Here is a 13,224-nt window from a genome sequence, read left to right as displayed (position 1 = left end):
AACCTGTTCACCGAACTTGTTTACATCATGTTAACGGAGGCAGATACGCGTCCGTAGAAGTGGATTCTTTTCGCATAATAATATTGAATGCTCCGTAGAGCAATTTGTGTTAAATGTGTTCATTTTTCATATACCTAACAAAATTATTACCTTTAAACATTCAAAATATGTTTAAATGCCAATTTTTATTGATATTAGAGTGAACTAACATTATTATTGGTGATTCGATGATGCACAACAAAATCACGTCAAACAAAAATAGTAGTAAATTTATTTATTTTCAAATTATCCACATAGAATCAAAACTATAATATGATTCTTTATCTCTAACTGTCTTATTCAATTAATTTCAATCTAATTCGGGATCATCATGGATGGAATAGATTTGCAAACGGATAATTCAGGGTGGGCCAGTGGTTACAGTTCAATGTACAAAGATTGTAGCAGAGATATGCGGGTTCGATCCCAGCTCTGTTCGCCAGTTTCTGGTCAGAATCGGCAAGGAGGCTGGGCGGATAAGCACAGCAGAATTGGAGCAGTGAGTTATGAGTCGAGATCGCAACATACAGTGAATGTTCTGCGATGTTAGGAATCAGCGGCAGGCTTACGGCCTAATAAACGCTGAAAGCGATATAATAAACGGGGATTTTTACCTGCTCCAAACTATAGAAAAAGGAATCGATTTACTACTGTCGAAATCATAAAATGCTTCTATTTGATTATTTATTCTATTAATTACATAGCAGATTGATGTAGGCTCAACAAATACCATTGAAATATGATTCGACAGCAAAGTGATGAACTGTTCCATATGTCGAATAATTCTGGTTTTCTAGAAGAACCTACAAATTTAGAGGATCAAAGCAGTTCTGAAAACGTTCAAAACAAAACTTTCAGTTTTGAGCCAAGACAATTTTCAAGTCAATTTGCACAGAACTATTCGTAGTTCCGAAAGATTGCTCGCGAAAATGCACTGAAATTACAACTGCTTCATCTTCTATTGCCCCTATTGCCCACGCTAACTCGACATTATAATATATATCATTTTCGATTATTTCATTGTGTTTTTTGACAACTATCCAACTGTTTATTTTGAACATTTCATTTGCCGTCTCTTTTCTTTTTACGCTGAGTAATCTCCAAAGAATCAGTTATCAGTCAGCTAGCTTATCTAATCAGCAAGACAAAAGACGGACAGCGAGAAACGACGACTCAGTGATGAATTGGAATGTGTGAGACACGTACCCTGAACCGTGCATTCAATTCATTATAAAGACAAGATGAGTCTCTGTCGCTCAGTGCCAATTCATTAGATAGCTTGGAATTGATTATTCATATCATTTAGCAATCGTTAAGTTGATCAAGCTGAATAAGTAACCGGGCAAAATAATACGGGAAGATAATTCAAATCCTTCACTAAATGGCGGAAGAAGTCAATCCACCTCATCGTAGGCCTCCGGTCCCACTTCCCAGGAAGAATATTCCTCAGAAGCAAACATCTACAGAACAGAACACTCAGGAGGCCATCGCTAAACCTCAGGGTAAAGCGAAAGGAGCTTATTCTAAAATAAAAAGTATTCTTGGCAAGCAGGAAGTAGAAAAACCAAAAGTGCCTCCTCGACCTTCAGCGCGTCCTCAGCAACCGAAGAATATCTACCCACAAGGCAGTCGGCATCAAAAACAGCCACCACGTTCAGGACCAAATGTAAACCATGGAAGCAGGAAAGGCAAACCGGGTGAATTGAACAGAACTTCAGCAACGGGTCCCGCCAGGCCAATCTCCACACCGTACGAATGGCCGTCACAGAGCAACGTCATTTCTGCGAGCACGAAAGGAGGCAAAATATCCTCACATGAACAACTTTTAGAGGTCTCACAAGCAGCACTGGAGATGTCAATTAAGGCCAAGCGTGACGCAGAAAACTCAAAATATCTTGAGGTGAGCAAATACGAGGTAGTTAATTAAACGTTACACTATTCTATACTCAAAAAATGAGAGTATACAGTCGAAAGCAACGAAATCGTTCATGAGCATTTGTTAGAAAAATTTTCACTGCTGAAATAATTTTAAGAAAAACTCATTTCCTCATTGCACTCTTAGGCATCAAAAAAATATCAAGAATGCCTGAGCGAAATCGACCGCATCTTGGAGACTCCACTGAGGAAATTGAATCCATCCACTCGAGAAATGTCCGAAGCTGAGAAAACCGTTCTGCAAATGAAGCGGCTGAGGTATATTGATTTATTCTCGCATGTTATCCAGCAACCAGCATTGGTTCTGTTAGATAATTATCTTCGAGCTTCTTATAAATTTTAATCGAGGTTGCATTCGATATTCCAATATAAATTTTTTCAGCTCTACTCAGCTTGTTCCATAAAATTTAATTCAAAAATTTTAACTGTATAACCATATAGACGTTTTTTATTATATAAACAAAATTTCCGATTTTGGGAATTCTTCGATATCCTGATCTGTAATAAAACCACTGTATTTCATGATGACACCTTACAAATTTCGCTATTTCATTGAAATCTTCTATTTATTATTTAAGTTATCAACCAGAAAATTGGGCTCATGGAATTACTCGTAACTCGTAAAAATTCAAATACATGTTGGAACAGCAGGCTACTCAATATTATTTTGTCAAAGTTGGCTTCCTAAGTTAAAAACATATCTCTTTCGTACAATTTTCAGGAAACATGTGCTGCTAGAATTTTCTGACGCTCAAAGCGCTTATTGCCTGCCCTCTAATTTGGAAGCCGCTCCCACGGAAGCTCCTCCTTCTTACAACGATGTTCTCATGGAAGATTTATTAGAGAACAATCAAGAATCTTCTGGAGCACTTCCTGTTTTACTACCTTCTGCCTATCGTGAGAGTCTGCGATCGGACGATACCGGCATGCTCAACAGTTCATCAGCTAAGAGGAACGACATCTCAAGCGGTACTTCAGGTGATAGTATTGATGCTATGAAAGAACATCCACTCACAAGCGGAGCTCGACCAGCAGTTAGGAAAAAAATCAGACCGATTGAACCTACCAAAAGAAAACCCACCTTTCCAGATGATGTCGGCGCCCATCATATTCAGAGAAAAAACTTACCGCTCAACTTGCTCCCTCAGAGTAAATCTGTTGATTCTATTCCAGACTCAGAGTTTGTTACAGCGCAATCGACGCCAATTATGTCTCCTATGAAGCAAGGTGAAAACAATGATAAACAATCAACAGAACTGATGCTAGATGAAGTCAACCATTACTTTTCAAAACCAAATTCTGCTTTTGTAGACCCATTTTTACATAAAAACCCGTTTGCTTCAGAATTCGAAGCACCTGTTAGCTTTAATTATAGTGATATATTCGACGAGAGCAACTTAGATTACCGAGAAGAAGCTGTTTCTCAAGAAGTATCATATCTCACTGAATCATTCGATGATGTTAAAGATGCGAGCAACGCTGCAAGTAATCCTTTCACTCAAGCAGACTCTAAATCTGAGAACATCTCGCCTGCTCTGGGGCCGGAAAGAGAGGTGGCAAAGACAGAGGATATCTTCGAAGAGCTGACTCAGGAAATGAGGAAAAAATTGTATGGGCATGACGGCGAAACTTCTGCAGCCCATGGAGATCAGAATCAGGCAAATATTAATTTTCCAAAAGTGTCAAAAACTAATAATGGGGGCACACAGTCTACAGGTCTAGTTACCTTTGAGCAACCAACTGATGAAAAGGTTGTAAACCAATCCACTAACTTGGAAACGAGCTACTGTAAGAGGAATCAATTATCCAAATCGGTGATGAACCTTCCTGAATCAGTAACTTCTACTCCAAACTATGCAAATCGTCACCCGCTGACTAGGCTGAAGAAGATGAGTAGATCAAATGAGTCTCTTCTTCGCATGTTCGATCCAATTAGGGCAAATGGAAATGTAACTATGGATAGGAGCTTAAGAATAGGTGAAGAACATGAAGCAGCAAGATCCATGGACAGGAATGAGGATGAATTCGCAAGCCAGATTTCCATGGCAGAGCATCCTACTATGATCGAAGTTTCTGATAATACTAACGATATTTTCAACCAGAATGAATCCCCTGATGAAGAACTTAATAATTCACCAGATGTGAGCGACACAAGACGCTCGTTGTATCCAAGCATACCCATCATCGAGCTTGGAGGTTCTGCAAACACTTATGAGCCTAGCAAGGTGGAACTGAGTGAACCACAATCCGGATCAGCATCGTTCTCGGATAACGTCCATGACGAGCGGAACAAGAAGACGTCCATGACGACCAAGAACATTGTGGGCCCAAAACCAAACATGAACAACGCACCGACGAAACCAGGACGTAAAAAAGTATCAAGTATCGTACGATTCAACAACCCCGAAGAAACACAGGAAGAAAAAGATTCTGTTACCATCGGCCGTTCGGCTTTCTATGTGAGTACTCCATTGATGATAACTGATGATAATCTATTAATAAACAAATAATACAAAATTCATTGACCAAATTACTAGCTTCGGAGAATAAAATTCCTAAATATCTTCTCTTGTAGTGAAAAAATTTACTCTGCTTTAAGCATTTCCTGCTCGCGTTAATTTTTTGCTCTGAGCGAGGCAAGCCACCTAATTCTTGCCCCATAAATGTTGATTTTAAATGTCTCTCACAAGTCCCAAGAAGATTCGTCATCACCCAATACGTCAACGGAACCACGCGACGTGGCAGAAGCCGGGGGACGAGACGCAGCTCAGTGGCAGGAGATATTCCACGTGCGGGATGCAGTCAAGCTTTTCTTCCTATCGTCTGCAGGAGTGTCATCGCCCTTCAACAGGCAGACCATTCAGCTGCTCAGGAAAAGTGAGAGAAGACGTACGCGAATTGACAGAACAAACTACCTTCATTAAAATTACTAGAAACGAATCGTGATTGAAAAACTCAAATAACATCGATTGCTGTAATTTCAAACTATTCTGTGCACCGACAGTCAGAATTAAATTAATATTTATTCCCAATAAATCAGCATCGACCACGCGCAGCTCCCCGGAAAAGGCTCGTCTTGAGGTCGGAGGGGAGTTGTTCGCTCGGAACTTCGAGGAGAAGAAAACACGCGTCTTGATGGACAGACACGGCGACTACATCATCGAGGCAGCTGAAGGTCAGTTAGTGATTCAAACTTGCCAATGAGAAAGTTACTCTAAAAAGTACTTTTACAAGTCTCAAAGTTGCATAAAAAATAGTGCGGACCCGGCCTAATATATTATTTTGTGCAAATCTGTAAAAAACCGGTAGAGTCAATTTGATTGCAAACATTTCATTGGTGTCTCTGTTGTTTGCTCAAATTCCGAGAATAATAAAAATCGTAAAGCAACTGACATTGTTTCGAGAATCAGTTTAATATGCTTATATTTAGGTACTTTAGGCTGTAGGCATATATTTTGGTACATGCCTCACATCTCCTTATGTAATTCTTTTAGGGGTTTTCATTTGCTTGGCGCCGACTTCAAAGCTGAAGGCTTCGCAGGTTCAGGATTTGGAGAAAGCATTCGAAATTTACACGCACATGGCGAGAGAACCTCGGAGCTTCAGCCTCGGCGGCAACGTCGACAGAGGTCAGCGGATGAGTAAATAGTCCGATTGAAAATTCAGAAAAAAATGCTATCTCCCAGACAGACTAGGTTGAGCAGTATATCTGTATTGAAGTATGTTGGGATTACTGATCGTCACTCACGAAACCGAAAATTTGACAGAAGAAGGTTCGCCGAACATATAAATTGTTTAATATTTATTGTTGATACGTTTGGATAGTACGAGTTTCTGCTCGAAAGTTCTTGTCCAAAGATTGGAATTTATTATTATTACAAAGAATGCAGATCGAATTTGAAAGTAATTCCAATTGCATTGCAATTAGGTAATTTCTTCCGTAAAAATTCAAAGAAAAATGACTAGTAAAACTAGCTTGATTGAGTTGAGCTGTTCTGAAGTTAGAAGTAATGAGGGGGGTGTTGCAATAAAAGAGGCTGTCGAAAACGTGTTAGCGTCAAGATATATTCTGTGGATTTGTTAATTTTGACGCATTCATTGAGTTTTCCGTTCCATTTAATTTAACAACATGTTTTTTGTAACGGTAATGTTAAGGTTATCAATCGGCGTGCGATCAATCAATATCAGTTATGACCGTATTGCTGTAGTGTATTTCAAAATCGCTGAAGATATCGAATTTATGCGTTATTGACTACTGAACGGCGTTTTACCCAAGTCAATTCTCAAAGTTTGGGGAAACGCTACAGTTTAGATAAGTAATATATACATTTTAAACTATTAATTGCGACAGTTGAAAGCGAAAGATGTCAGGAATCTAAAATCTACGTTAAGGCCAGTGCCTTAAATTTAAAGCAATATTTAGCCTAACCGTAAATTAAAAACCCCTAGGTGTAAAACAAGTTTAGATAGCTCAATATATCAGCTAAGCTACAAAAAATAACTAATATTAGTTCTAGGTGCTCATAAGTCTCTGCCGCAGTTGAGGACATGCCTCGCATGCAAGATCTAACTTAAAGGACCCTTGGAAAACGTACAAAGCCTGAGGCAGGAGGTTAACGGTCTGATATAAAGTTATATGGCTTTCTTATATTACAATTTCATTTTCTACTTTTTGTTGAGGCTAGTACAATTGGCACTCTTAACTCTGCGATTCAACAACTATAGCAACTCTATTTTGCTATAGCAACTCTATTCGATTAACAAGCCGCTCTGCCTTTTTCTATCAGCGTCTACCCACATCACTCGCTTCTTTCTTAAGGATTTTGTGGATCGTAATATCGGAAGTCATGCCTAATCAATTTGAGATCCATGGTTCACTTGCCGCATGAGTTGCTTGAGCGCGTATATCAATCAGGACGGTTTTTATGAGTCAATCTTCTAGAGAGATAAGATTATTATCGAGGCATAGGTAGAATTACAAAGATTAATAGGTGTTAGGCCTGATTTACATATCAAGAATTGTTAAAATAATCTATATTAACTACATGTAAACTGCTTACATTCATCCATTTCTTGTACATTTCATCCTCCTCTGAAGCAAGGGAATCTTAAGATCAATTGAATTGTTCTTATTTATAAATTTTGTTCAAAACGACTGCTGAGCGCAAGCGTGCTGTCATTTTCGAAGATATGCGAGGACTGAGACTCAGAATGGGTTCATTCAAGTTTAATACTTGCAATCCCAACATTTAAGCCAATTTTTACAGGAAGCAGTCAAACATTCTTATGCAACGTGATTAGCAGAGACAGGCGCAACATACTATTATTAATACTTGTATATATCTCCTACTTTTAAATCATATCAATTAATGGAATCTTATTTTGCTCGACAGCTGCAAACAACATAGGGAAGGCGATGCCCAGCGTCTCGAAGGCTACGAAGTTCATGAAGAGTCACTCTGTTCGAGCTAGTAAGAAAACAGCTCTAACTATTAATAAAACTTGCTTCTTACGCATAACACAGTCAGCAACATTAATTATTAGTGGCCATAACCATTCTGTTCAAACTTAAGGAATGACAGGGTTCATAATCTTCAGTTCATCAGGATATTTTCTGAACTGAAGAAAAATTTTCTCCAATTTCAACTTCATGGATGTCATTCCACCGAGTTACACAAGATTCATTTGACTCTAATTCATTGGTCCCGTGATTACTGCAAAGTTTATTCATGAGCAATTATTTTCGATGTTAATTGAACTGTAATTTCCTGAATATTTTTACCTAAGTAACACATAAAACTTAAGAAGCACATACGTATATCGATCACCAATTATATTTATCACCTCGACAAGTGCAGCCTTCAACTGATAAGGACAAATATTAATCGAAGACCGATTATATCTATTCATTCATAACGCGATGACCTCATAGTGCACCTGTTGCTCTTGGTTAATCATAAAAAAAATAAAAATCATAAAAAATTGTAAATATGACGCGGGATTTGCATAAATATTGTCAATGATTTGAAATTTAATAAATTCATGTCTAACATAATCATTGTGTCTTTCAGTGAAGAAACTTCGGAGCGCAATAGGGACGGAGGAGACGCAGCAGGTGAGCCAGGACTCGGAGCAAAGACTTGTTCCCAGACGTTAGAACTTTGGAACGACCAAAAAATATTTATCTAATTTAATAGTTATGCTTTTCCGTGGAATCTAGAAATACTGACATATTTTCCATAGGTGATTGAAAACGCTTGATGAAAATGAGAATAAGCGTGTGTCCCGCTGCATACGTCGACAAGGATACTGTTTAATAACTTAGTTTGTCATTGTCAATACTTTGAATGCTTCTATATTTATAGTTAATGCTATACACGAAGTACGCAAATACTTTACTTGAAATTGAATAAAGCCATGATGCATTTATTTATAAAACGATAACGATATACGGAACGATATTTATTTATAATACGGAAAATAACGATATCGCCTTCCTCTCCAGGAAATTGGTCCCGAGTTTGCAGCCCTGCAGGACGCGAGTGCTACATTCAGACAGGCCCGGAACTCCAAACTTGTCAACTTTTTCTAAAGTCCTGGCATTCACCGCCACCATCACTAGTCTTCTGCACCACAAACAAGCTTGTGGCCGATACGCATCAGCCGAACGCTTCTTAATATTCATGTTGATGCAGAATTTAAATCATTTCATGATATCATTCATGATACCATTTAATTTAACTTACACGTAGCGTATCTAAGGTTAATTTTACTTGACCAAACTTGCCCGTAGCCACGATGAGCCTTAATCTAGCAATAGCCCGGCATACTCCCAGCAAACAATGACCAAGAATTATATTGAAAATTATAAATCGTAAAAAAATGTATACGTGATTGCTTCTTAAGTGTTTTTTTTGTGTACTTGCGGAGAAGCTTGATCCCAAATCACATATCAAAATGAGTACAGAAGCTAGCCGCCAATATGGTACCACATTCCCAATTTTTCATACGTTCGCTGTCTCATAACGTTGATTTCATGCGGCGTGAACAGCTCCCGAGCACCATTCGCGTGTAAATTAAACCTTTACTTGTTTATGACAAATAGAATTATGTGCGCAAAAATTGGTTACATTCAAGATTAAGCTTCGATCCTATCAAGTTATAAGACAAGTTTTTAATGCTTGATGAATGATTCCGATAAATTAGACGTAAAAGTATTAATACGTAGGATTTACTGAATTTGATCATTTGATACCTTTGAGGTAAATTCAGTATGATTAAAATATATTCTCGACCCGTATGGCCTCTATTTACTTCTTGACATTAACCCTCTACCAGTCTACCGCATGACGTACGTGAGTAACCGGAGCTATATTGTCCACAAACCTACTTCCCAAAATGGATATCTTGTATATAGTGAGCAAAAAATAACTTGCACTGATGGTTGCCGCCACGTACGACAACTTTAAAATGTTCTCTATTGCGTACACGCGTGCTCAGGTTGCTACACTCAGTAGTTTACGTATAATTCAAGTTGAAAGTTATGTTCCCGGAGAGTGACATACGGCGGTGGAGGGTTAATTTTTATATCAATTTTAATATGATTTATTGTATCCACTGCCGGAACATGGATCTCCCCATGGATCTAGAATCTAATGTATGTGATCACTGATCACAATTTTAAAGGAAGCGGACACTCAGAAATACAGGGCGGGGCAGAAAATCTTGCTTATTTGAAACATATCATAACGAAAGTATTTACTATATTCAAATGAATTTTTTGATAGTATAATCAAAACAAATAAGTTTTACAATTTGCCAGTTCTAAAGAAATATCACGCAAATGACGTCCGTTATTGTCGTCAACACATTGTGTCAGTCGTGTCCAGAAATTGGTGTCGGCTCTTTCCAGCATCTCAAAAGGAATATTGGCGACTGCTTCACGAATGTTGTTCTTGAGCTGGTTAAGGTTATTGGGTCTGTCATGGTACACGACGGACTTCAGATGTCCCCACAAGAAATAATCCCAGGGTACAAGTTCAGGAGACCTGGCTGGCCACTGAAGACTGCCCCCATAAGAGACCACGTGCACAGGAAAGACTTCGTTCAAGAGAACCATGAATGCTCTTGATGTATGCGCAGTTACACCATCTTGCTAGAACCAAACGTCGTCTAAGCTCATCTCATTCAGTTTTGGCAAGACGAAATCCTGTAACATCGTCACGTAACGCACAGATGTCAGCGAAACTGTCCTCTCATTTTCTTCGAAGAATCAAGGACCGATCATTTCAACGCGGGATATTGTGCACCAAACAGCACACGTTGAGAGTGTAGAGGTCGTAGGTGAAGTTCTCTTGGGTTTTCAGTGCCCCTAAATTGCATTCCGCTTATTCACAGCCCCAGAAAGAAGGAAGTGCGCCTCATCGCTGAAGATTACAAGCGTGTTTTCAGGCAAGTCGAGAAGGGCCCTAGACGCAGCCTCACGAGCATCGAAGTCCCAAGGAATCAGTTCCTGGGCGACAACAATCTTGTAGGGACGCAATTTCAATTCCTCGTGAAGGATCCGTCTAGCAGAACAAGCGGATAACCCAAGAGCTGATGCATGCTTGCGAGTGGATCGTCGGGGAGACCTCAAGATGGATTGCCGCACCGCTTCGATGTTCCATGGAGATCTTGCAGTTCTTTGGAGGCCATGCGCAGGCTTCTTCTTCTTCTTCACATCTCCAGATTTCCAGAAGTAATTCACCCACGAACAGATTGACTGTCGTCCTGGAACACGGCCACGAGGTGCAACATGCATGAAAGAGCTGACGAAATGCACGCTGTGTGGCGATGATTGATTTATCACATGAAAAACATGCCTCAACCGCAAATGCACGTTCCACGTTCGTTCATTCCATGACTACTGCAAATAAAAAATAAAATGAATTTATGCGGCTCATTATATGAACGAAACTTTAACAGTTTGCGCTCATGATTAAGCCCCTTTTTAAGTAATCATAGCTAATCACACTTCAGGAAGTCTAATTCAAAAAAGCAAGTTCATCTGCACCGCCCTGTATTATAGCTTAAGAGTGCAGTAGAAGTGCAGGAAATAAGTTTTCAATNAGAAGTTCCCTACTTATTCAAGTTGAATATAAGTAATCCATCAAGATGTACATGCGTTCCCTCAGTCATAATGGGGCTGCACTCTCGGATAAAGGGGCTGCCGGATAAACGAGATACCAATCATGTTTCTCAACTTTCTGAACTTTTGAGCACAACACATCGAAAAAATACTGAAATCTCGGCTTATGTGTTAACCCATCGCGGACCATCGGACGGCCGTATAGAAGCTACTGCTTAAACGGCACTGATTTACTGCCTGCATGTAGCCAATTGGTATTAAGAGGACTGCATAGGAATAGTATCGGTGCCGTTACAGTCGAGACACAGCCTAGCTGAGGAGTCAATTCAACACAAACGGACCCAAAAACCAACCAATAATAACGTACCCAAGACCCACGGGCCATCCAAAGACAGACCTTTGATAACGGACCCAAGTGGTCTAGTCCTTCCGGCTCTACCGAAGCACTGCTGCTGCCCCCATCGCCAACTTGCTGGCTCAACTTTATAGAATAGAATAGAAGTGTCGGCACTGAAGAAATAGGCCAATGGCCTGTTGCCGATTCTTGAATTTTTCGTGACTTGATTCACAAGGGATCCGGCCTTTGGTACCCGATCTTTCCATAACTGACGATAGTCGGATCGGCAGCCGTCGGGCAGCAGCAGCAGAAGCAGCAGCCGACGGGTGACATAAATCAAGGTAAAATGTCCGCAAAAATACACGATAATTCACAATTCATTCTTCATTGAAACTAAATTATAATGTTAGTATTATTACTGAAATGAAACTTTTTCCTAACGAAACTCGTTTAGAACGAGAGTATTATAAAATTGACTAAAAATTGTTCATAGCATAATGAATGCCCTCGAAGCATAGTTGAAGCATTTCTGACCATTAATTAAATGATGATTATTCATACTATGTGACGGGGCGTCACATAGTCTCGTCAGTCAAGAAAGGGAATTAAAATTAAAAAGAGTTGGAACTACTTGCTTCAAAGTCTTTATTATACGACATAATTCGAAATTATAAGGGTTAATTAGGGATAATTTCTAAAATATTTTGACATCAAGTCAATGAGAAACAAACTTTGATTCTTAATTTTTATTTTGCCGTTATAAGCACTTTAATATACAGAAGCGGTCACAGGTAAATATGCTCATTCAGGAAGGGACTTCTGGTATTTGCGAATAGACGAAAAGCTATACAGTTTTGAAACTGTCTTGAAATTAAATGATTTTATTATGAAACTTTCCAGTTTTGATTCCGGATTTGATTATAATGAAACGTTCCGGTTTGAAATTCGAGAAGATGATCAAATAAATTATTTAAGCAGCCGGAAAACCACACAAGAAGTAATTTTCAGGCGAATACCGAGACGGCACTACATATACATAACCCGTTATGACAATACTAAAACCTCCGAAATTAACGTACTTACAAACACCGCTATTTGTATTTCGGAGCCGGAATTTTTTTGAGCCAGGAGTGTGATATAAATGATCTCTATATATAAAGCTATCGATCGCATTAAACATGAATGGGGTTGATTCAAAGCGAAGTAACAAACATTGATAAACTTTTTCAAGAATGAAAGGATTTATTTTTTCCATTTGAAATATATCGATGACTCGATTTCTAGCAAATTTCATGTATGTAGCTAGTTGATTTCATGAATGTAGCTGGTTTCGCTTAAGATGATCGCATTGATAGTAATATCATTTGAGCACTTCCAAATTATGTTCATCTTGATCAACATTATTCCATATATGGTAACAAATGGTATTCGACGAACAATAGTGGCTTCTGTTCAACCACTCTCCTTCTCTTCATTCCAGTTATCATTTCATCTTCATGCCCCTACGACGTCTCTCTAACATTTCTCTGTCCCCAAATGCATGTTCGTGACTTACTTCAAGTTACAGACAGCGATTTGTCTCTCCAAACTAAATGCATCGCGTCTCTGCCACTTAATTGTAACTATTAGTTTCTTGGGTCTTTTGTGTTTACATTTCTTATGTATACTTTACTTTAAAAATTATTTAATTACCTCATAATTTGAATGCGCTTTCAACATGGAGAGGTTTGGGCAACAGACAACCCAATATTTTATCCTCAACAAAAGGGCCAATCAAAACAACATA

At 38.9% G+C, this 13,224-nt stretch overlaps 1 protein-coding gene across 1 annotated transcript; it reads left to right on the top strand.

Moving 5' to 3' along the window:
- The first annotated feature begins 1,098 nt into the window (after positions 1 to 1,098).
- Positions 1,099 to 9,274, top strand: LOC108675363. The gene is made up of 9 exons (XM_018163366.2): positions 1,099 to 1,939; positions 2,102 to 2,232; positions 2,696 to 4,433; positions 4,665 to 4,851; positions 5,015 to 5,149; positions 5,469 to 5,603; positions 7,368 to 7,445; positions 8,046 to 8,089; positions 8,480 to 9,274. Exons 1-9 carry the CDS (start codon positions 1,421 to 1,423, stop codon positions 8,564 to 8,566), a joined length of 3,054 nt encoding a protein of 1,017 aa, XP_018018855.1. The 5' UTR covers positions 1,099 to 1,420; the 3' UTR covers positions 8,567 to 9,274.
- Positions 9,275 to 13,224: the final 3,950 nt, after the last annotated feature.

This window comes from Hyalella azteca, unplaced genomic scaffold (genome assembly GCF_000764305.2).
Source record: "Hyalella azteca isolate HAZT.00-mixed unplaced genomic scaffold, Hazt_2.0.2 contig5368, whole genome shotgun sequence".
Lineage (NCBI taxonomy): Eukaryota > Metazoa > Arthropoda > Malacostraca > Amphipoda > Hyalellidae > Hyalella > Hyalella azteca.
Note: the sequence above shows the minus strand (reverse complement) of the source record. Positions and strands in the feature narration are given on the sequence as shown.